The sequence below is a fragment of the Delphinapterus leucas genome, chromosome 10, assembly GCF_059928025.1.
Source record: "Delphinapterus leucas isolate spDelLeu-1000000601 "Yukka" chromosome 10, BTC_Dleu_Yukka2, whole genome shotgun sequence".
Classification (NCBI taxonomy): Eukaryota; Metazoa; Chordata; class Mammalia; order Artiodactyla; family Monodontidae; genus Delphinapterus; species Delphinapterus leucas.
The window spans coordinates 3,559,042-3,583,012 of NC_143138.1; the positions used below are offsets into that span (position 1 = coordinate 3,559,042).

General features: G+C 44.8%; 2 protein-coding genes across 13 annotated transcripts in view; one reads left to right on the forward strand and one right to left on the reverse strand.

Annotated features, from left to right (window-relative positions):
• Positions 1-6,658, reverse strand: part of LYRM4 (LYR motif containing 4) — a 114,485-nt gene extending 107,827 nt beyond the window's left edge. The window contains exon 1 of one of the 2 annotated variants that reach the window (XR_016394515.1): positions 6,193-6,658. Coding sequence is in view for 1 of the 2 variants with exons in the window: in XM_022586588.3 (XP_022442296.1) it covers positions 6,193-6,278 (86 nt within the window). In the remaining variant the exon portion in view is untranslated. The remainder of the gene's footprint in view (positions 1-6,192) is intronic. The other variant, XM_022586588.3, reaches the window with a different exon arrangement.
• Positions 6,335-23,971, forward strand: part of FARS2 (phenylalanyl-tRNA synthetase 2, mitochondrial) — a 395,257-nt gene continuing 377,620 nt past the window's right edge. For 7 of the 11 annotated variants that reach the window (XR_016394512.1, XR_016394513.1, XM_089918244.1 and 4 more), the window contains exons 1-2: positions 6,933-7,026; positions 13,696-13,764. The gene's annotated coding sequence lies outside the window, so the exon portion shown is untranslated. Of the gene's footprint in view, positions 6,423-6,932; positions 7,027-7,189; positions 7,232-13,695; positions 13,765-23,311; positions 23,394-23,971 lie in introns of those variants that run through there. The other 4 variants (XM_089918249.1, XM_089918251.1, XM_022586582.3 and 1 more) reach the window with 4 other exon arrangements.

Sequence of the window (23,971 nt, forward strand, 5' to 3'; positions counted from 1 at the left end):
TCCAGGTCCTCAGCTTCCAGCTCAAAAAGGGAACAGACTCCTAGATAGGAGCCACTGTTTAGTCCATTCACGAGACCGCAATCGAAGGCTTCCACGATGTTGCATTCAGCTGTGCAGCACGTGGTAAGTGAGAGCTGACACTCAGCAACAGTTAGTAATTTTACCAGCCATGAAACCAGGGAGCCTACTTAGCTGCTGCAGCTGTAAGAAGAAACTGTGAAAATAAATAGCTTTGGGTTGATGTTTCTAGAATTTCTGCAGGCCGAGACAGAGGATGCATGCCTTGTAGGAGATTTCTACTAAAGAGGGTAGAGTTGTAGAAAAGCAGCGCCCTGAAACTTTCTAGTTCCCGTTCTGTTGATGACCAGCTGTGCGAACTTAGCCCACTGCTCACCTTTTCTATGCCCCACCTTTCTGTCAGATCTTTTTTACTACTAGCCGGTTATTTCACCAGCACGAGCTCACCTGGGATGGAGCGCCAGCTAAGGCTCCACGACTGCCTGCCCCTGGTTCCCACGTGCCCCGTGCATTTCACCTCCCCAGTGCCTTGCCATGCGCACCTGGAGAGTTCTCCACCCGCAACCACGTGCCCTTCCTGCAAAGAAGCCAGCTGTTGGCGGATGCAGCGGTCACTCCCGGTGCTTCTCTCTTTGTCACCTCCCACTGCAGACGCTAGATGAGCACCTAGTTCCCCAGCCCCTTGCTCAGCTAGTGGTAGAAATGTAACTGAGTTCTGGTCAATAAGATAGAACCAGAAGTCTGCTGGAAAGCTTCCAGGAAAGTCTAACCTTTCCTCATGAAAAGAAAGCCTACTCATGCCCGGTTGGGGTTGCTCTTGTTTGTCTTGCCTTCAATAAGGATATGCTATTTGGAGCTTTAATCGCCATTTGCAACCATCAGGCATAAGCATGAGAGGAAACCTGAGGCTCAAGACACCTTGACAGCATCCAGCTGCTGTATCAGCTGGAGCAGCCTCATACTCTAGACCTTCTCCGTGTGAGAAGAGTAACCCCCTACTTATTTAAGCACCGTGTGAAGGTTTCCTGTTACTTGTAGCCAACAGCATTCCTAATGAGATCTACTTTCAAGGTGGCACACACTTCTAATGCTACTCACCACTCCCTACCCTTAACGGGAGGCTCATTTTGATTTGCAGCTCTCAACACAATGCTTAATGTGCAATAAGTATAATAAAGACTCAACCACTTAATGAGGGATGAAGGAGTTCTGACACTCAGTTGGGTGGCAACTGGGCATTGCTTTTGCCTTTTCTCACATTTTACAATAAAATACATTTTTAATCAGTAGGGGGAAACGGCTGATAAAAATTACCTCTGAATACGATTTCCTCCTGCTTTTCAACAACAAGTATTTATAAGCATAGAGTAGGTAGGTATTGTGCTAAGCACCAGGAATGCAGAGATAAGATGGAATTTCTGCCTTCAAGGGACAAATGGCTGAAAGACAAGTAAACCAACAACGCTAATGGTGTGATATGTGTAATAAATATGAGAACACACCACATCCGATTATCTTCCACTTTATCCAGAAACGAGCTATCAGCACAGCATCCATCACCTCAACTTCCTGTCCTCTTACATTCCAACTTAAATTCACCTCCTGCAGAGTTGCAACTAAGAAGACGCCTGCTGCAACTAAAAGATCCCACATGCCGCAATGAAGATCCCATGTGCTGCAACTAAGACCTGGAGCAGCCAAAATAAATAAATAAAAAAAATTCACCTCCTTCTGCGGTGGAGAAGGGAGTGTTCCGCCTTCTGCTGCGAGCCGGCCTGCCACCTGGGCCCGCAGAGGCGAGGCTTGTCACTTCTCCTGCGGCCCGGCTCTAGCAGCCAGCCCCACTCCCGCATGTTAACCAGGCCTCCGGGCGGGGAGGTGGTCTACACTCACTGCTGTCTACTTCCTTCTGGTTCACTTCTTAGCGCCCACACTCTGGCTCTGTCTTAAGCACTTCACTGATGCTGTTCTGGAAGAGGTCCCCAGAGGTCCCTTCGCTGGGGACACTTCCCTCTTCCTTTACTGGACTTTGCTAAAGCAAGTGGCCTGCCCGCAGCACCTTCCCAAACATGCAGCTATTCTGGCTTCCGTGACACTGCTCTCTCTGCTTGCCTTCTTCCCGCTTCTCAGACTCCACAGGGGTCATTCAAGTGTGGCCCAGGGACCACTGGGGTCTTGGAGACCTTTCAGGGGATCCATTGGGAAAACGTATTTTTATCATCCCAAGGAGATATTTGCCTTTTTCAGTCCCATTCTCTTGTAAGTGGACAGAGGAATTTCCCAGAGGCTAGATGACCTGTGATATAGCAACAGGTTTAGGCGGAAACAAATACAAGAATCCACATGTCTTCCATTAAGCCAAACACTAAAGAGATTTGCAAAAATGTCAAACAACGTCACTGTCAGCAGTGGTTTTTTTTGGGGGGGGTGGGAAGAAAAATGGTTATTCTTCATAAAGGTGTTATTTAGGTGAGTATGCAATGGGTTTATTAGTTTACTTAAAAATAGGTGCTTTAGGGCTTCCCTGGTGGCGCAGCGGTTGAGGGTCCGCCTGCCGATGCAGGGGACACGGGTTCGTGCCCCGGTCCTGGAAGATCCCACATGCTGAGGAGCGGTTGGGCCCGTGAGCCATGGTCGCTGAGCCTGCGCTCCGCAACGGGAGAGGCTACAACAGTGAGAGGCCCGCGTACCGCAAAAAAAAAAAAAAAAAAATAGGTGCTTTAAAATGTTTTAGTTTTAACTTCTAATATGAAAAATATTGATAACTATGCCTCACATAAACAAGGCTTTTGGGGCCCTCAGTCACATTTAAGAATTCAAAAGGATCCTGAGACCAATACAGTGAGAATCACGTACTTAGACTGCGTCTTCCTGGCCTCCTTCAGGGGCTCTTCTTCTTCAGCCAACACCTCAAATTTTGATGTTCTCTACAACAGCATCTTAAGCGCACTAATTTTCTCACCATAAACTAGGATTTCTCAATCTTGGCATGACTGACACTTGGGGCCAGAAAACTCTTTCTACGGGGGACTGTCCTGAGCTTGGTGGAATCCCCGGCCTCTAACTACTATAGGCCAGGGGCATCCTTCCACCAAAATTGTGACAACCAAAAATGTCTCCAGACACTGTCAAATAAAACTGGCCCTGGCTGAGAACCACTACCCTAAATACTCTTCCTGGAAATTTTACCAAATATTAAGATTTTAATTCCACGTATGATAAGCATTCTACTTATTTGGTGCTACTGCGCCAGGCACAACTCGAAGCATTTCATACGTATTCACTCACTTAAACCTCATCCCCAATGAGACAGATAAATCACCTCCATGTTATAGATTAAGAAACTGAAGAGCAGAGAGATGAAGTGACTTGCCCAGGGTCACACAGCAAGTGCGTGGTGATGACAACTCCAGGCTTGATTGCTCCTCTGAGCTTTAGTCTCATGTGAATAACTGCCTCTGCTGGGGACCCCAGCTGACATTCTCTCAAGATGCTCCAAAAATGAACTGAAAACTCTTCTCTCCACAAGACCAGGTATTTCTGTATTTCCTAAGTCAGTTAATCGTGCAACTTTCATATTTAACCTCTGTGCCTCAGTTTACCTAGTAACCTAGACATCATTTTAGACTCTGCTTGGATTCTCTTCTTTACTCCTGAATCCAATCATTCATTGAAATCTAACAATTTTACCTTCTAATTATTGATCAAATGTATCTTTTCCTCTCTCTTCCACTATTCCTGCCCCCACTAGGGCCCTAATCTCTCCTCAGCACTGTCCTAATCAACTCGCATTTGGGGTCCTTGTATCCGGCCCTCACAAACATCTTCCACCTTGCTGCCTGAGTGGTCTGGTAAAAGGCAAGTCTGGCCATGTCACTTTATGGCTTAAAGCTCTTTACCGGCTGCCTGTTAGCTAAGAATAATGTCCAGGTTCCTTATCAGGGCCCAGTCTTGCCTTCTGTCACCCCCAAATCACACTTAACTCTCCAGCAGAATTCTATGACATCACCGAGCACACCAGAAGATCACACTGCTTCATGCCTTTGATCCAGCGCTATCTTCTGGGAAGCATCTTGATTCAACACCCTGTGCATGTGTCATGGCACTTGCCACAGTTTGTGACAATGACTCTACAACTGTGTCCCACAGAGGCTCGTAAAAAAGCTACTGGTGGTAGGTGCCTTGCTGAGGCCAGCGCTCTCATCTTTCCATCTCCAGGGACTGCTATGGCACTGGGCAAAGTAGTTTTGGGAGTGTTTGGGAGCACCGAAGTAAAAGAATACGTAGTAATAGGACCTGTCTGAATGGCAGTGGGGAATGGAGAAGAAAGAGAATGAGGAAAACCTTCCAAAGGTTACACTGAGATGAATCTCAAAGGAAGCAGAGGAACTCAAGACAGAGGTGATTAGCGGGGCATACCAGACAAAGAGAAGTAAAGAGGGAGGGGGTATCCTTGGAATCCACAAAACACAGCTTAATACAAAAGAAGGACATATTTTGTAACAGTTTATTACCTGAGGAGATAATAGTGGGAAATCTCAGGTTTTAGGGCCATGATTTCAGCAAACTGTAAAGTGATTACCAGATTCCTTTGGATAATACATTTATTTGTGGATAATAAATTTAACTCAAAACGATTACTCAAAGCATAATCTGAACCATTATTTTCTAAATATGTTACCATGTAATTTCTACTTCCTGCCCACAGGGTACAGCCCTGAGTGACTTATCTGCAGTTCTTGTTTATTTTCAGTAAATTTAAACGACAAAATTTGTCTTCCAGACTGTGGTGAAAATGATTGGTTTCCACTTACTCACAAGCGTATTTTGTGGGCTCTTTCAAGAGACTTGGTTAAATTGTTGGTAGTAAGTACTTGGTTAATTTTTTGGTTTAAAATTCCACCAGTATACCTGCTGTTTACAAACTTCAGCTTCCAAAGCCAAAGTCATTAAGTGAAACAATGCACTCCCAGAAATTTTTTTTTTTTTATTTAACTACTGACCAGTTGGATATGACTTCACTGGTGTGACCCAGACGTTCTCAAATTTACAGGATGAGTACCTTTTCTATGCAGGTATCTAAAAATTAGAAAGTCACTGCTTGAGAGGTTTAGTGTCTGATAACCAACACTGCACTGGGTCTACCCATCATGGGGCCTACCTGCTCATTCACCCAGTGTGAGGGCAGCTACCCAACCAGGTCTGTTCCACAGGTCGCAGACTCTGCTCCTAGGAAACCCAATCCACAGGCTTGTCAATCATGGAAGGTGAGACCTGGTGTGAAGTGATGAGCTGGCCTTACCATATTCTTGCTTTGGGAATATGGCTCAAACTCAGAGGGTCAGGTAGTTAGAAGACACCCAATCCACAAGGATGCACAGAGAAAATCCATAAGGTACATACATTCATGATGAGTTATAAGGAAGCAGAAAAGAACGCAGATGCTCTGAAGTAGACAAAAGACGTATTAAGAGTAAGGATAAGGGACTCAAAATCAAACATGAGAATGGGGCAGGCGTGGAAAAGCTGGGCGGTACATTAAGGACATAAGAGTTTAAATTCTCATTCTCCTGCTGCTAAGATCCTAAAAGCTGGACCCCCATCTGGTGAGGCCAGGATAAACGTTTCAGCTCCTGGAAGCTGGCGAGCCCTTTTTTTCCTTGACCTTAACCTGCGTCTCCTCCTCACAAACCCCGCCCCACCACCGATGCCACAAGTAGAACGGATCCTGGCAACCAAAAAGGCTAATTAAGACAGCTCTGAAATGAAAAGAATGGCTAGAGAGAGCCTTCAGCTGTGGACAAGTGCTACTGACGGGTCACTTCCACGGTCAAGTCTTCCGATTCTACGGAAAGTTCTTACAAATGCAACAAACTAGTCCTGGCTTGAGAACCTGAACCTAGGCATCCAGCTTAAAGGCAGAGACACCACTAACCGCGTTCCCGGAGCAGAACCTCCTGGAGCTCCCGGCGCAGGGCGTCCGACTTGGGGACACATCACCAGACGCGAACGTCTTCTCCCGCCCGCGAAAGGCCATCCCCCGGCTGCCCCCCGAGGGTCCGCGGGCCACGCCGGCCGGCAGGGAGCCTCCCCTCTGGGCGCCCAGGCGGCTGCGCGGGGCAGGGGCTCCTGTACCCCGGCCGCGCCCGCGCCCGCACCTCCCGGGCCGCTCACCTGTAGCTGTAGGCGGAGAAGTGCTTGCTCTCCCTCAGCATCGCCCGGTACAAATCCAGCACCTGTGCGCGGCTGGAGGCTGCCATCTTGGAACGAAAAAAACCCAGAGGGGTCCTCTCCGCCAAGGTCCCGAATTAAACGCGACTCCCGAAACTTCCGCCACCGCGGGAAGCGCGAGCGGGAGACGCGCGCGGGGCTCGGCGCAGGGAGCGGCCTGCGCCCCGGCCCAGGTGAGCTCCGGCCGCGCGTGGCGGCGCAGGCGGGCTTCGGGCAGCTAAGGGGGCGGCGCCGGCGGGAGGTGTTCTCGGCGGCCGCCCCCGCCGCGGGGTACTGCGGGCAGCGGCGGGCGGAGCGGCCGAGTGGCGGCGAGGGCTGGGCGGCGGGTGCGGGGGGTCGGTGCTTCCTCGCGGTGGAGGGCTGGGGTTCGCCGGAGACGCCGGGTTGTTCCGCGTTGCCAGGTTACCGAGCGCGCGCCCCGCGCCCGCTCTTCCGCCCGGGCTGCCCTCGGCGCCGCCTGAGCCTCGGTGCGGGCTGCGCGGGGCGCCGGTTCCGCAGACGCCTGGGTAGGGGGCTGCGTGCGGGACGCTTGTCGCGCGTGGACGGGGCGCGAGCGCGCGGGGGACGCAGGGCGCCGACCTGGGGCTCCCCGGCGCTCCGGCTCCGCTCAGGGCGCCCGCTCAGGGGCCTCCGGCGCGAGGCCCCCTTTCTGGTCAAGATGGCGGCGCCCAGGCGGGCCGCGCCGAGGTGAGCTGGAGCCGGGCCCGGAGAGGGGCGAACCTGCCACGCCCAGGACTTGGACCCCGGGCTGGTCTCCCGTTTCCCGGGGAGCGGCGGGTGAGTGGGCGCGGCCGCGCGTAGGTCCCTCTCGTGGGGTGGTCAGCTCTCCGTGCGTCCGCAGACTTGTGTCGTCTGGTAGATCTGGGGTGGCCCAGGTTGGAGGCGAGGGTGCTTGATTGGGGAAACCTGAGGGGTTTAAGGACTCTTGGGATCGTTTCAGACCCCAGCAAGAAGCTGAGCAAGTTTTCTTCTCTCTTCCCGGGTAAGTTTTCTCCCTTCTCTGAAGACGCCAGCTTTTCTGAATCACCTTGTTACCCGGGGGGATACAGTTGGTGGTTCTGACCGTGGAACGTAGGACCCGGCGCGGGGAAGCCTGAGCTGGTTCTAGTTACTTTGTTTGCAAAGCACTTGTCTTGTCTTTGGAATCTTTGTGTATGTAACCAACTTTGGGAAGAGCCAGCGTTTTCTCCTCCAAAACACTGCGAGGGGTAACTTTATACGTAAGAAACAAGTGGACGTTCACATCCATCTCTTTTCCAACCACTGAGTTTTGGTTATGTTTCTTTCCTTTCTTTAAGTTTGTCTCGTTTTGAAGTGATAACTTGTTCTATGCCAAAGCAACCTCGTATTTTCAGGAACTTTAAGGGCAGGAGACACTTCTCTGACCTTACTGCACTTTAGCGTCCTTGCATCCACATGTGCTTGTTATATCTGTTATGTTACCTGTTGTAATGCAGTGGTATTTTTTTTAAAGGCATGAAAGACAAAATACTTTTATTAAAACCCTTTTACGTTTCCTGTTCGATTTTTGTTAACGTCTCATACATCTATAAGTCTCAAATAAGGCTTTTTACAGAGTAGCCAAACTTCTGTTACTCCTGCAGGGTGATCAGGTCATTGGGCAAATCTTGCTTCAGGTTTATTGAAAGGGTTTTTAATATTTTGAGTTTATCCTTTGGTATTACTCAAAGGACTCAAGACCAAGGGTCTTGTACATTATTGTAGAAAAAGATGCAGAACTGTTTTCTCTTACTATGAAACACGGTTGAATGCAGATGACGTAAATTAGGCGTGTGGCACCTAGGAAAACTGCAGCGTTAACGCAAGTTACAAACAGAAAGCTATCAAAGTTAGAAGAAAAAACATGAGAATTATTTTGGCTTGTTTAAAAACAGTGGGGATTGCATTATTATATTTTGCTTTCATCTAGAAAATGAAGTTGGAATACTTATGATATACAGTTGTTTGTCTAGTTATCAAGCAATTTAATCATTAATGTATACAATTAACATATCTAAATGATTTTAACTTTGTTGTAATCAAATAAAACTTTCCAAATAAATATCGAAAGTTTAGTTTGTTTGGGTAGTGTAGGCATCTGTTAGTACAAGGAATAGCTGAGGTTAGAGAAATGGTAGCTTCCCAGTTGATTCTAAGCTGAGTCCTCACAAAAAAAATACTTTTATTATTTTACTTGAAATAATTTGCCAGTATGTTGGATAACATTGCCTTAAAAGCCTAATAAAAAATCACATTCCAAAGCTAAATCTCCATTTTTTAATTTCTTCATTGCAGCAATGACTATTTTCAAGAAAAGCTCTATTTGAAGTTGAAAGTGGGATTGGGCCAGAAGCTGAGGATAGACCTTACTCATATGTCCTTTAATATGCATTCTGTTCTGGGCAGAGTATTTTCTTACATAACAACTGTAAACTAGGCGTAACCCACTTACTACCATTTAGGCCTCAAAATGCAAAAATTTCTTTAATATCCACCTATCCATAGTTATGAAATTCCTATAGTTCATTATGTAAAATCATGCATTACCTTATATTAAAATTAGGATTGCTGTTGAGCACTGAATGATTTTTGAAGAGAAATTTCTCCAACCATAACAAGCAGTATAACAGCAATTTATTGTCTTGCAGCTTAAATATTAAAACGATGTGCAAAGGAAATCTTGCATAGGTGAGCAACTTGTGATGTTACGATTTAGAAGTTATTCGACTCCAAATGTGGATCTAAGTCTTTATTACACATAATCGTCATTTGGTTTTATCAGTCCTTCACACTAATAGAATAGGAAGCTGGAAGAGACTTTGTACATCAGCTCCCTCATTTTCAGAGATGAACAGGGAACTGAAGGCCCTTTCCTCATTCATTCCTTCAGCACTCAGTGAATGCTTCCTAAGAGCCATACATTATACAACATGGTGGCGTTACAGTGTGAACTAGGTAAGCAAAGTAACAATTTATTTTTGACAGGTGCTATGATAGGGGTAATATTACGAAGTGTTAGGGGAGTACAGAGGAGGGACATTCAACTAGGACTTTGATCTTAAGGGAAAGCATTCCATCAGAGAAGGTATTTCTACAATGAGTAGTAAGAGCCAGAGGGCGAACATGGAGAATGTGTTGAGTTACAGGTTGTAGTGTACATTCAAAGCAGGGAGGCACGAGGGCGCAGGATCCATTCAGGGAATGCTGTGTAGTGGGGAGAGGGACCATCGATGAGCAGACGTAATTAGCCCTGTACCTGCTTTATTTTTATTATTTTTTTAAATTTTATTTATTTTTAAAATATTTATTTATTTATTTTCTGTGCCGGGTCTTAGTTGTGACATGCGGGATCCTTAGTTGTGGAATGCAAACTCTTAGTTGCAGCATGGATGCGGGATCTAGTTCCCCGACCAGGGATCGAACCCAGGCCCCCTGCATTGGGATCGCAGAGCTTTACCCACTGGACCACCAGGGAAGTCCCTACCTGGCTTATTTTAATGATGTTTTCTCTGTTCTGGAGATAAGTCATTTTTTTTCTTTGATGCATTGGCTAGTTCATACAAGTGAAGTAGAAATTATCATCTGAGCTATTGAAATACAGATTAGGTTTTCAGGTGTTGGTAGACTTTTATTTAAAAGCCTCTATTTTAGCATTGCTGAAATCCTGGTTCTGTACGTCTGCATATTCAACAAGTAGTTGACCAGCTGGTGGTTCAAGTCCCAGTTCCTGCGGTTACGTGAGGGCTACACATCAAATACTGATCCTGTCTTCCAAGAGTTAGTAGTTTATTATGTTGAGATATGTTCCCTGTATACGCACTTTGGGGGGTATTTGAATGGATGTTGAATTGTATCAAATGCTTTTTCTGCATCTATTGAGATGATCATGTGGTGTTTGTCTTTTCTTCTGTTGACCTGGTGTAACACATTGATTTGCATATGTTGAACCATCCTTGTGACCTTGGGATGAATCCAGCTTGGTTGTGGTATATGATCCATTTTGTATATTGTTGGATTTGGTTTACTAGTATTTTGTTGAGGAGTTTTGCATCTATATTCATCAAAGATATTGGCCTGTAATTTTTTTTCTTGATAGTGTCTTTGTCTGGTTTTGGTTTCGGGGTGATGGTGGCTTCATAGAATGACTTTGGGAGTGTTCCCTCCTCTTCATTCTTGTGGAGGAGTTTGAGAAGGATGGGTATAAGTTCTTCTTTGTATGTGTGGTAGAATTCTCCAGTGAAGCCATTTGGTCCTTTTCTTTGCAGGGAGTTTTTTTTTAAATTACGGGTTCTATTTCACTTCTAGTGATCCGTCAATTCAAATTGTCTATTTCTTCTTGATTCAGTTTTGGTGGGCTGTATGTTTCTAGAAACCTGTCCATTTTTTCTAGGTTATAAGATCTCAGTGGACAGATGATAGGACAGCTCTTACCCCCGTTAAAGAAGGGACCTGAGAGGTTAGGTTATTTAGCCAGTTGTACGGGTAGGAATCCGAGGGGGTGGGCATGGGCCTGGGGTGTGTTCTGTCTAGCTGTGGTACTGGCTGTGATGCTGCGCTGCTTCACAGAAGGTCTTCAGAGCCAGCTTCAGGAGTTTGAAGCTTATTAAGTTTTCTTGGATAACCAAAATTTTAGTCATATTTGAATTTTAATTTAGATTCTCACTTATTTCCAAAGCTAACTTCTTTATATAGGAAATATTACAAATATTCAGAGAATCTCAAATGTTGATTTTTATACTAGCTTTCTAGTCTTTTAAGATAAATTTACATTTTTTTCTATTAACATCTCTTGGAAAAGACTTAGTGCCTTTTTTAGGTTATCTACTCATGTGTATGTGAGAGATCCACATTTTTGTAGAAGCTCTTTTCAAATATACTTAAAATCTTTTCCTTGAGAATTTTAGAAAGTAACCAGATATTGGAGCCCCGTTCTTTGGAGACTAAGTATTGCCTTACTTGTGGGAAACAGCAGTAAAATTGACAACTGAGTTTGTATAAAGTGTATCAGATGTCACTTATAGGAATTTTCTTTTAAACAAATTAGTTCTTTGCCTTCTGTCTGCCTGTCTGTAAGTTCAAGCTCATCTCTCTCAAAAGCTGCCTTCCCCTCCTACCTGTGTCTAGGAGAGAGACTAGGCTAAGAGGTCAGATCTGTTTTCAACTGAACTTGTGTCCCTTTAGTTGTTCCCAGGTCACAGTAGCTGCTAGATGGAGAACTGATTTCATTAGCCCACTGGTCCTCTACCCTGGCCTCAGAGCACACACCCGAGAACCTTTCACAAATACCAGTGTTCTTGTTCCACTCACATCAAGGCAGTCGTAAGCTCTGGGTTGGGGGCCCAGCAGTAATGTCTTTAAAAAGTGTCAGGGGTTTCAGGGCACCATCAGGCACCATCAGGATGGAGACTGCCATCGGCCCAAGTCAGACAGCTGACTGGAATACAGAAGGTCCAGCCATGTTTCTGCCCCTGTGCACGTGACCCATTGCCGGTTCTTCCCAGAACTGCCCTCATTTAGCAGGACGATGTGAGTACCTTCAGGAAGAACACCTCCCGTCCCCACATCCCGGTGTTCCAGGAACAACTCAGATGAACATGGGCCAGGTGTGTGCAAAGTTCTCCTTGTCTGCCGCTTTTACAGGAGGGAGAACCTCGTCTTAAGGGAAAATAAATCCTGTACTTGGAACGTTTCCCCCCTTAAGCAGTTTTTAGCATTGATTCTGTCCCTGATCTTGAAATACGAGACAGCTGACCCTCCACCAAGACTTTTCCCTGCCCCATCCAGCCCATCTTCTTGTGACATATGTGCCTTATTCTTTCAAACCCTAACAGTAAATCTATAAATCAAAATCTAATTTTGCATATACAAAGGCCTGAATATATATCTTATCAGAACTGGCCTTAGCAAAACATTCTGTGGAAGATGTGAAGATAATTTCAGGAGAGTCCTTTGAAAAGAGCCAGTATTTCTTCTTATTTTTTGCAAACTAGTATGTTTATCAAATAACATTTTGAATGATGATTTTGAATGAAAAATAACATTTTGTAATTCATTAAGGATGAGATTTTCATATGAAGAAGTACTTGTAATAAAAGTGATTTTGGGGACTTCCCTGGTGGTCTGGTGGTTAAGAATCCGCCTTCTAATGCAGGGGACACGGGTTAGATCCCTGGTCGGGGAACTAAGATCCCACATGCCGCGGGGCAACTAAGCCCTTGCGCTGTAGAATCCGTGTGCTTCAACTACAGAGCCCACGTGCCGCAACAAAAGATCCCACATGCCGCAACTAAGACCTGACACAGCCACATAAATAAATAAATTTCTTTTTTTTAAAAAAGTGATTTTTGTGGAGGAGATTGAAATAATTTTTAAAATGATTATCTAAAGGTGCTTATAGCTTCCCTCAGGGTTATGTGCTAGTTGAAGTTCAGATGACACAAGTCATCTTTTGGAGCATAAAGCAAAAAAATATATATATATGGGTAGGACGCTAGATACTTCATGAAATTCAAGGCCGAGTTGAACAACCCTGATAGTTTGAGAACCTGTGGCCTTAGCAGGGGTGGGAATTTGCGAGCTGTCAGTCCAGAGTGGTGGCTCTTGATCCGGGGTGCATGTCAGACTCACTGCTGATGTCAGGACTCCTCCCACAGCTGTCAAGTAAAAACCTCTGAGTAGCTTCCCAGGTCATTCTGATGTTCAGCCATGACTGAGAACCTCTGGCCCCAGTGCTGCCACCAAGATGAGTGACTGGTGAAGGCACAGTCATGCCCATAAGGCTTTTTGGAATCTTGCAAAGCTGGCCTCCTGAAATTTTGGAGGGCAGAGACTTCTTGCTAACTCTTTTTTGTTCCCTGGCACCTCTGCTAAGTGCATGGTGAATATTTGCAAATCAGTTTCATTTCTTGTAAGGTGTTCCAGAATTCAAGCTGCTCCCTAGATCAAACTGATTTTATCCCCTTAGATGAGCACAGGCCTATGTGCACAAATATTAAAACAAAGGCACATGAAAGACCGAACAGGCTGTGCTCAGGAGGTTTAAAGCAGGGCAGGCAGGCCCAGCGTTATGGGAGTGATGGGCTGGTGGAGGGGAAAGGCTTCCTCATCAGGAGCAGGAGACAGGAGATGTCCCTTTGTCCAGGCTCCCCGTGGGCTGGGAGCACCCGGAAGGCTCTCTCTGCCCACCTATTCCTGTCTATACATCAAGTAACACAGGGACAAATACGTGTCATAGTTATACCTTCAAGTAAAATGCCCTGTGCTTCTCAGATGCAGGCTCACTATACTCCTGAATCACCCTCGGAATACCGCGGGGGAAGGAGAAAGCCAGGAGACTGTACTTTGCAATTACACTTTTGAGGAAAAGAGAAATGGGTACCAGTTCCAAATGGGTGGCTGTAGGTACTTTTTATTTTTAGTTACAACAAACATTTTTTTATTTACCAGAAAGATACCAGCTCAGAAGCAAAGAAGATGCAGTAAAACTTGCTGAAGTTAAGGACCACTAACTCCCAGGTGCCTTAAACATTTGTTCTTAAAGTCAGATGATTTCCCAAATAACCTCTCTAGGGTGTAAAGGGTGCTAGCAACACCAAAGCTAAAATTTGTTTTTCTGTAATGGCATATAATCAGACATCCCATGTTTAGAAGTGAATGTGTTTAAGATTTGAAAGGTATTTATGGACTTTTAAAAATTAAATATTTATATATCGTAATTTACTTGTAATATGGAAGAAAGGCATTTTTCCCTTGCTCAGCGTTATTTAAATATTTTTTTCAGTAAAATCCCAACATCACATTGTCAGTTTCCACCCTTCACTTTAAGGACTGTCCTTGTGCCCAGCCCACTGTGGATCGCTCCACAGAGTAAATGAGGGAAGTTGAGCAGAGTGGGTGCTTGTGAGTTGGTATCTTAATGTGTCTCTCCATTTGGACTAGAAGCCTACTCTTTACAAATATTTTCTCTAAAGTTACACTTTATCTGTAATTAAATTATAACTTCAAATAAGCAACCCTCGATTACTGACCTTTTTCAACGATTGCAGTATGATCCTGAAATGGGTGAAGTAATGAACATAGCCCTGGAAGGTCAGAGTTCAGCCAGGCTCTGCCCCAGGTGTGTGACCTGTGACCAGATTGCTTCTTCCTACTTAACTCCTCTCTTCTGTCCAAATCGGAACTGAAATAGGCTGTGCTCTCCTTACTTCTAGGGACATTTCCAAGATTAAGAACATATTCTCATTACTTGTGCCGTAAGCTGAATGGCTGTAGTCCTCCCCACCCCATTCCCCCATTCCCCACCAGCTCCGATAAATATGTTGAGATCCTAACCCCCAGTGGGATGTGTTGGGTTGGCCTTTGGGAGTTGGTCAGGTCATAAGGGTGGAGCCCCCAGGATGGGATTAATGTCCTTATAAAAGGGACCGCAGAGGGATCCCTCACCCCTCACTATGTGAGGACACAGTCTTGAGATCCAGGAAGTGTGCTCTTACCTGGCACCAAATCTGCCAGCGGCTTGATCTTGGACTTCCCAGCCTCCAGAACTGCGAAATAAATATTTGTTGCTTATAAGCCACCAGGTCTGTGGTATTTTTGTTAGAGCAGCTAACCCTAACCCTAACCCTAAGACACTCTGCTCTGGTTTTCTGGAAAAAGAGAGTGTGCAGGGAGGGTGTGGTGGTAGTGTCCTGAGTGAACTAGGTCTGCCAGGTTTGTGGGTTTCAGTGGGTTTTTGTTTGTTTCCTTTTTTGTGTTACATTCACATGGTATTCTAACATCCGAAGCTTATGCTTTCTGCAAAATGTAGGAAAATGAAGTGTTTCTATAAGATTTTACCCAAAATGTTAATGGCATACTTAGTTACTGAAATATGTTTGGGCAGAAATGTCTCTACCAGTGGATGCTATGGCATGTGTGGACTTAAAGTACCTTCCTTAACACTGTCTTTCATAACTGTTCCACCTCACCAGGGTTTTCTGTTTATTAGCATTGGCCTTTTCTTCATTAAGACTGAAAAATCAAAACCTGACGTGATAAGCATGATTTCCACATTTGACTCTTAATTAATTTGGTGTGAGAGTGCAGCCTTTTTTTTTCAATCCCAGCATTTCAGCTCTTTGCAGCAGTAGAGGTTCTGTTTTTCTGTCCCTGAAGTAAAGAGGGTGGGAAGGGGCTTCCTCGGTGGCTTGGCTCCCGCTGGACCAGAGGAGAAGGGATGCTGTCTTCAGCTGCCTTGGGTGCACCAGAGGGCTGTGTGCAGAGGCCCTGGGCGTGCGTCCTGCAGACCTTGTGCAGCCCCTGGACAGGAGCCTGGGCTGTGAGGGGCACGGCCACTCTGGTTGCAAAGGTGACGGGAAGAGGAGAAGCCGGGAGAATGACGAGGTGTGTGAATGGCGCAAGTGAGTTGCAGGGCAGAGGCTTCAAAGGCCCGAGTGGGTGTGTGTGTTCAGTCTCCTTCGTGCGCTGTGTGGGGGGCAGTGACGGGGCGGTGGTGCCCGCTGCGTGGCCCCTAGCTGCATTTCCAGGGGAGAGGTCATCCACCCAGTGAGCTGCCTGCCCAGCGGCTGGGTCTTGCTGTCCGAAGTCGGTGTGAGTGGTTTGCCCCGGCAGGAATACTGACAACCACCCTCAGATGGAAACTGCTCGACCTGTAATGAGAACATCTCCGTGGCCGTGTTAGCATGGCCAGTTACAATCCACAGTCAACTCAGAAACCTCGCCTAAGCCCCTATTTCCTCTGCTAAGAAGTAACAAAATTAATTGCTTTCTCTGCCTGCCTACTCAGAAGTCAGTCCTTCCAGAAATGAAATGACAGAAAGGCAGGTGATTTAGACGGAGAAGGGGAACGGCTGAGGATAATATACGGACTGTTGTCTGACTTCCCCATGGGAATAGATTTGGGTGTCAGTTAAATGCTTTGCTTGGTGTTTCAAGTTTAATGAGACAGCTGCAAAATGCATGGAAATCAGTTTCTGGAACATGCTAAGCCCTCCCCACCTGAGCACATGGGTGCTTCCGTCCCTCTGTTTGGAAACTTTGTCTCTTTGAATGGCTTATCTTTCTAATGTTGACTTAAATGTTACTTTCTCAGACAGCCCTTCCCTGGCTGCTCATCTTTATCTAAAAATCAGGGCTCCGTTCGCATATTGGAGGTTTCTCTTTATCTCCTACTTAAATTCTTAGTTTTACTCACTGCCATGCTCGACAACTAGCCCTGTGCCTGTCACATAGTAGGAGCTCAGCAAACGTTTGTTGAGTGCACGAACAGAAATGCTGTGATGGCTTCAGGAAAAGACACTTAGTACCCTAGAGCAGCTCTGTCCAGTAGACCTTTGGGGATGACTGAAGTGTTTCTACTTGTTTTGTCCAGTGTGGCAGCCACCACCCACATGTGGCTCTTGAGCACTGGAAACGTGGCTAGTGCAACCGAGGAGCTGGATTTTTATCTATTTAATTAATTAAATTTATTTTTATTTTCATTTTAACATCTTTATTGGAGTATAATTGCTTTACAATGGTATGTTAGTTTCAGCTTCACAGCAAAATGCATCAGTTATATATATACATATGTTCCCATATCTCTTCCCGCTTGCGTCTCCCTCCTTCTCACCCTCCCTATCCCACCCCTCCAGGCGGTCACAGAGCACCGACCTGATCTCCCTGTGCTATGCGGCTGCTTCCCACTAGCTATCTACCTTACGTTTGGTAGTGTATATATGTCCATGCCTCTCTCTCGCTTTGTCACAGTTTACCCTTCCCCCTCCCCATAACCTCAAGTCCATTCTCTAGTAAGTCTGTGTCTTTATTCCTGTTTCACCCCTAGGTTTTTCATGACATTTTTTTTTCTTAAATTCCATATATATGTGTTAGCATACGGTATTTGTCTCTCTCTTTCTGACTTACTTCACTCTGTATGACAGACTCTAGGTCTATCCACCTCATTACAAATAGCTCAATTTCGTTTCTTTTTATGGCTGAGTAATATTCCATTGTATACATGTGCCACATCTTCTTTATCCATTCATCTGATGATGGACACTTAGGTTGTTTCCATCTCTGGGCTATTGTAAATAGAGCTGCAATGAACATTGGGGTACATGACTCTTTTTGAATTATGGTTTTCTCAGGGTATATGCCCAGTAGTGGGATTGCTGGGTCATATGGTAGTTCTATTTTTAGTTTTTTAAGGAACCTCCATACTGTTCTCCATAGTGGCTGTATCAATTTACATTCCCACCAACAGTGTAAGAGGGTTCCCTTTTCTCCACACCCTCTCCAGCATTTATTGTTTCTAGATTTTTTGATGATGGCCATTCTGACTGGTGTGACATGATACCTCACTGTAGTTTTGATTTGCATTTCTCTAATGATTAGTGATGTTGAGCATTCTTTCATGTGTTTGTTGGCAGTCTGTATATCTTCTTTGGAGAAATGTCTATTTAGGTCTTCTGCCCATTGTTGGATTGGGTTTTTTTTTTGTTGTTATTAAGCTGCATGAGCTGCTTATAAATTTTGGAGATTAATCCTTTGTCAGTTGCTTCATTTGCAAATATTTTCTCCCATTCTGAGGGCTGTCTTTTGGTCTTCTTTATGGTTTCCTTTGCTGCACAAAAGCTTTTAAGTTTCATTAGGTCCCATTTGTTTATTTTTGTTTTTATTTCCATTTCTCTAGGAGGTGGGTCAAAAAGGACCTTGCTGTGATTTATGTCATAGAGTGTCCTGCCTATGTCTTCCTCTAAGAGTTTGATAGTTTCTGGCCTTACATTTAGGTCTTTAATCCATTTTGAGCTTATTTTTGTGTATGGTGTTAGGGAGTGATCTAACCTCATACTTTTACATGTAGCTGTCCAGTTTTCCCAGCACCACTTATTGAAGAGGCTGTCCTTTCTCCACTGTACATTCCTGCCTCCTTTATCAAAGATAAGGTGACCATATGTGCGTGGGTTTATCTCTGGGCTTTCTATCCTGTTCCATTGATCTATATTTCTGTTTTTGTGCCAGTACCATACTGTCTTGATTACTGTAGCTTTGTAGTATAGTCTGAAGTCAGGAAGCCTGATTCCTCCAGCTCCGTTTTTTGTTCTCAAGGTTGCTTTGGCTATTCGGGCTCTTTTGTGTTTCCATACAAATTGTGAAATTTTTTGTTCTAGTTCTGTGAAAAATGCCAGTGGTAGTTTGATAGAGATTGCATTGAATCTGTAGATTCCTTTGGGTAGTAGAGTCATTTTCACAATGTTGATTCTTCCAATCCAAGAACATGGTATATCTCTCCATCTATTTGTATCATCTTTAATTTCTTTCATCAGTGTCTTATAATTTTCTGCATACAGGTCTTTTGTCTCCTTAGGTAGGTTTATTCCTAGATACTTTATTCTTTTTGTTGCAGTGGTAAATGGGAGTGTTTTCTTGATTTCACTTTCAGATTTTTCATCCTTAGTGTATAGGAATGCCAGAGATTTCTGTGCATTAATTTTGTATCCTGCTACTTTACCAAATTCATTGATTAGCTCTAGTAGTTTTCTGGTAGCATCTTTAGGATTCTCTATGTACAGTATCATGTCATCTGCAAACAGTGACAGCTTTACTTCTTCTTTTCCGATTTGGATTCCTTTTATTTCTTTTTCTTCTCTAATTGCTGTGGCTAAAACTTCCAAAACTATGTTGAATAAGAGTGGTGAGAGTGGGCAACCTTGTCTTGTTCCTGATCTTAGTGGAAATGCTTTCAGTTTTTCACCATTGAGGATGATGTTGGCTGTGGGTTTGTCATATATGGCCTTTATTATGTTGAGGAAAGTTCCCCTCTATGCCTACTTTCTGCAGGGTTTTTATCATAAATGGGTGTTGAATTTTGTCAAAAGCTTTCTCTGCATCTATTGAGACGATCATATGGTTTTTCTCCTTCAATTTGTTAATATGGTGTATCACATTGATTGATTTGCGTATATTGAAGAATCCTTGCATTCCTGGAATAAACCCCACTTGATCATGGTGTATGATCCGTTTAATGTGCTGTTGGATTCTGTTTGCTAGTATTTTGTTGAGGATTTTTGCATCTATGTTCATCAGTGATATTGGCCTGTAGTTTTCTTTCTTTGTGACATCCTTGTCTGGTTTTGGTATCAGGGTGATGGTGGCCTCGTAGAATGAGTTTGGGAGTGTTCCTCCCTCTGCTATATTTTGGAAGAGTTTGAGAAGGATAGGTGATAGCTCTTCTCTAAAATGTTTGATAGAATTCGCCTGTGAAGCCATCTGGTCCTGGGCTTTTGCTGGTTGGAAGATTTTTAATCACAGTTTCAATTTCAGTGCTTGTGATTGGTCTGTTCATATTTTCTATTTCTTCCTGATTCAGTCTTGGCAGGTTGTGCCTTTGTAAGAATTTGTCCATTTCTTCCAGGTTGTCCATTTTATTGGCATAGAGTTGCTTGTAGTAATCTCTCATGATCTTTTGTATTTCTGCAGTGTCAGTTGTTACTTCTCCTTTTTCATTTCTAATTCTATTGATTTGAGTCTTCTCCTTTTTTTTCTTGATGAGTCTGGCTAATGGTTTATCAATTTTGTTTATCCTTTCAAAGAACCAGCTTTTAGTTTCATTGATCTTTGCTATCATTTTCCTTCATTTCTTTTTCATTTATTTCTGATCTGATTTTTATGATTTCTTTCCTTCTGCTAACTTTGGGTTTTTTTTATTCTTCTTTCTCTAATTGCTTTAGGTGCAAGGTTAGGTTGTTTATTCGAGATGTTTCCTGTTTCCTAAGGTAGGATTGTATTGCTATAAACTTCCCTCTTAGAACTGCTTTTGCTGCATCCCGTAGATTTTGAGTCGTCGTGTCTCCATTGTCATTTGTTTCTAGGTATTTTTTGATTTCCTCTGATTTCTTCAGTGATCACTTCGTTATTAAGTAGTGTATTGTTTAGCCTCCATGTGTTTGTATTTTTTACAGATCTTTTCCTGTAATTGATATCTAGTCTCATAGCGTTGTGGTCGGAAAAGATACTTGATACAATTTCAATTTTCTTAAATTTACTAAGGCTTGATTTGTGACCCAAGATATGATCTATCCTGGAGAATGTTCCATGAGCACTTGAGAAAAATGTGTATTCTGTTGTTTTTGGATGGAATGTCCTATAAATATCAATTAAGTCCATCTTGTTTAATGTATCATTTAAAGCTTGTGTTTCCTTATTTATTTTCATTTTGCATGATCTGTCCATTGGTGAAAGTGGGGTGTTAGTCCCCTACTATGAATGTGTTACTGTCGATTTCCCCTTTTATGGCTGTTAGTATTTGCCTTATGTATTGAGGTGCTCCTATGTTGTGTGCATAAATATTTACAATTGTTATATCTTCTTCTTGGATCGATCCCTTGATCATTATGTAGTGTCCTTCTTTGTCTCTTCTAATAGTCTTTATTTTAAAGTCTATTTTGTCTGATATGAGAATTGCTACTCCAGCTTTCTTTTGGTTTCCATTTGCATGAAATACCTTTTTCCGTCCCCTCACTTTCAGTCTGTATGTGTCTCTAGGTCTGAAGTGGGTCTCTTGTAGACAGCAAATATATGCGTCTTGTTTTTGTATCCATTCAGCCAATCTGTGTCTTTTGGTGGGAGCATTTAGTCCATTTACATTTAAGGTAATTATCGATATGTGTGTTCCCATTCCCATTTTCTTAATTGTTTTGGGTTCGTTATTGTAGGTCTTTTCCTTCTTTTGTGTTTCTTGCCTAGAGAAGTTCCTTTAGCAGTTGTTGTAGAGCTGGTTTGATGGTGCTGAACTCTCTCAGCTTTTGCTTGTCTGTAAAGGTTTTAATTTCTCCATGGAATCTGAATGAGATCCTTGCTGGGTAGAGTAATCTTGGTTGCAGGTTTTTCTCCTTCAACACTTTAAATATGTCCTGCCAGTCCCTTCTGGCTTGCAGAGTTTCTGGTGAGAGATCAGCTGTTAACCTTATGGGGATTCCCTTGTGTGTTATTTGTTGTTTTTCCCTTGCTGCTTTTAATACGCTTTCTTTGTATTTAATGTTTGACAGTTTGATTAATATGTGTCTTGGCGTATTTCTCCTTGGATTTATCCTGTATGGGACTCTCTGTGCTTCCTGGACTTGATTAACTATTTCCTTTCCCATATTAGGGAAGTTTTCAACTCTAATCTCTTCAGATATTTTCTCAGTCCCTTTCTTTTTCTCTTCTTCTTCTGGAACCCCTATAATTCGAATGTTGGTGCGTTTAATGTTGTCCCAGAGGTCTCTGAGACTGTCCTCAGTTCTTTTCATTCTTATCTCTTTATTCTGCTCTGCAGTAGTTATTTCCACTATTTTATCTTCCAGGTCACTTATCCGTTCTTCTGCCTCAGTTATTCTGCTATTGATCCCATCTAGAGTATTTTTCGTTTCATTTATTGTGTTGTTCATCATTGTTTGCTTCATCTTTAGTTCTTCTAGGTCCTTGTTAACTGTTTCTTGCATTTTGTCTATTCTATTTCCACGATTTTGGATCATCTTTACTATCATTATTCTGAATTCTTTTTCAGGTAGACTGCCTATTTCCCCTTCATTTGTTAGGTCTCGTGGGTTTTTATCTTGCTCCTTCATCTGCTGTGTGTTTTTCTGTCTTTTCATTTTGCTTATCTTACTGTGTTTGGGGTCTCCTTTTTGCAGGCTGAAGGTTCGTAGTTCCTGTTGTTTTTTGTGTCTGTCCCCAGTGGCTAAGGTTGGTTCAGTGGGTTGTGTAGGCTTCCTCTTGGAGGGTACTAGTGCCTGTGTTCTGGTGGCTGAGGCTGGATCTTGTCTTTCTGGTGGGCAGGTCCACGTCTGGTGGTGTGTTTTGGGGTGTCTGTAGACTTATTATGATTTTGGGCAGCCTCTCTGCTAATGGGTGGGGTTGTGTTCCTGTCTTGCTAGTTGTTTGGTATAGGGTGTCCAGCACTGTAGCTTGCTGGTCGTTGAGTGAAGCTGGGTGCTGACGTTGAGATGGGAGATCTCTGGGAGATTTTCGCCGTTTGATATTATGTGCAGCTGGGAGGCCTCTTGTGGACCAGTGTCCTGAAGTTGGCTCTCCCACCTCAGAGGCACAGCACTAACTCCTGGCTGCAGCACCAAGAGCCCTTCATCCACACGGCTCCTCCATTTGGGATGATTCGTTGTCTATTCAGGTATTCCACAGATGCAAGTACATCAAGTTGATTGTGGAGCTTTAATCCGCTGCTTCTGAGGCTGCTGGGAGAGATTTCCCTTTCTCTTCTTTGTTCTCACAGCTCCCAGGGGCTCAGCTTTGGATTTGGCCCCGCCTGTGCGTGTAGGTCGCAGGAGGGCGTCTGTTCTTTGCTCAGACAGGACGGGGTTAAAGGAGCCGCTGATTCGGAGGCTCTGGCTCACTCAGGCGGGCGGGGGGGGGGGGGGGCGGGTAGGGAGGGTCACGGAGTGCGGGGCGGGCCTGTGGCGGCAGAGGCCGGCGTGACGTTGCCAGCCTGAGGCGCGCCGTGCGTTGTCCCGGGGGAGTTGTCCCTGGATCCCGGGACCCTGGCAGTGGCAAGCTGCACAGGCTCCCCGGAAGGGGGGTGTGGATAGTGACCTGTGTTCGTACACAGCCTTCTTGGTGGCGGCAGCAGCAGCCTTAGCGTCTCATGTCTGTCTCTGGGGTCCGCGCTTTTAGCCGCGGCTCGCGCCCGTCTCTGGAGCTCCCTTAAGCAGCGTTCTTAATCCCCTCTCCTCGCGCACCAGGAAACAAAGAGGGAAGAAAAAGTCTCTTGCCTCTTCGGCAGGTCCAGACTTTTCCCCAGACTCCCTCCCAGCTAGCCGCGGTGCACTAACGCCCTCCAGGCTGTGTTCACGCCGCCAACCCCAGTCCTCTCCCGGCGCTCGCTCCCAGCCCCGCCCGCCCCAGCGGGCGGGCAGACAAGCCTCTCGGCTGGTGAGTGCCGGTCGGGCCCGATCCTCTGCGCTGGAATCTCTCCGCTTTGCTCTCCGTACCCCTGTTGCTGTGCTCTCCTCCGCGGCTCCGAAGCTCCCCCACTCCGCCACCCGCAGTCTCCGCCCGCGAAGGGGCTCCTAGTGTGTGGACACTTTCCTCCTTCACAGCTCCCTCCCGCTGGTGCAGGACCCGTCCCTATCCTTTTGTCTCTGTTTATTCTTTTCTTTTGCCCTAACCAGGTACGTGGGGGGTTCCTTGCCTTTTGGGAGGTCTGAGGTCTTCTGCCAGCGTTCAGTAGGTGCTCCGTAGGAGTTGTTCCACGCGTAGATGTATTTCTGGTGTATCTGTGGGGAGGAAGGTGATCTCCGCGTCTTACTCTTCCGCCATCTTCCCGGAAGTCCAATGAATTTAAGTTTAAATAGCCACCTGTGATTAGCTGCTACTATATTAGACACCGCAGATCCAGAGGATGTGATTTTATTAGCTTCTGGCATTGAAAAATATTACCACTAAATACTAACCCATTAAACATAGGTAATTTCTGCAGCTGAAAAGGCCTTCTAAAAGCAGTGACCTGCATTCAGCTCATTTTATGATGCGTAATAGGTGTGTTTTATCGTCTCCCTGAGAAGCAGAAGCTCTTATGTCCTCAGTGACCTTCTGTGATTTTGGATTATCATTGCATTTTCCTTCCATTCTTTATTTTTTAATTTTCATTATTTTGATTGCATTGTATCAATAGGCTAGAGCCCTCCTGGGCTGTAGTTTGTGGGAGGACTCATCCAGGAACAAGGGCCTGGAGTTCTTTGATTTCAAC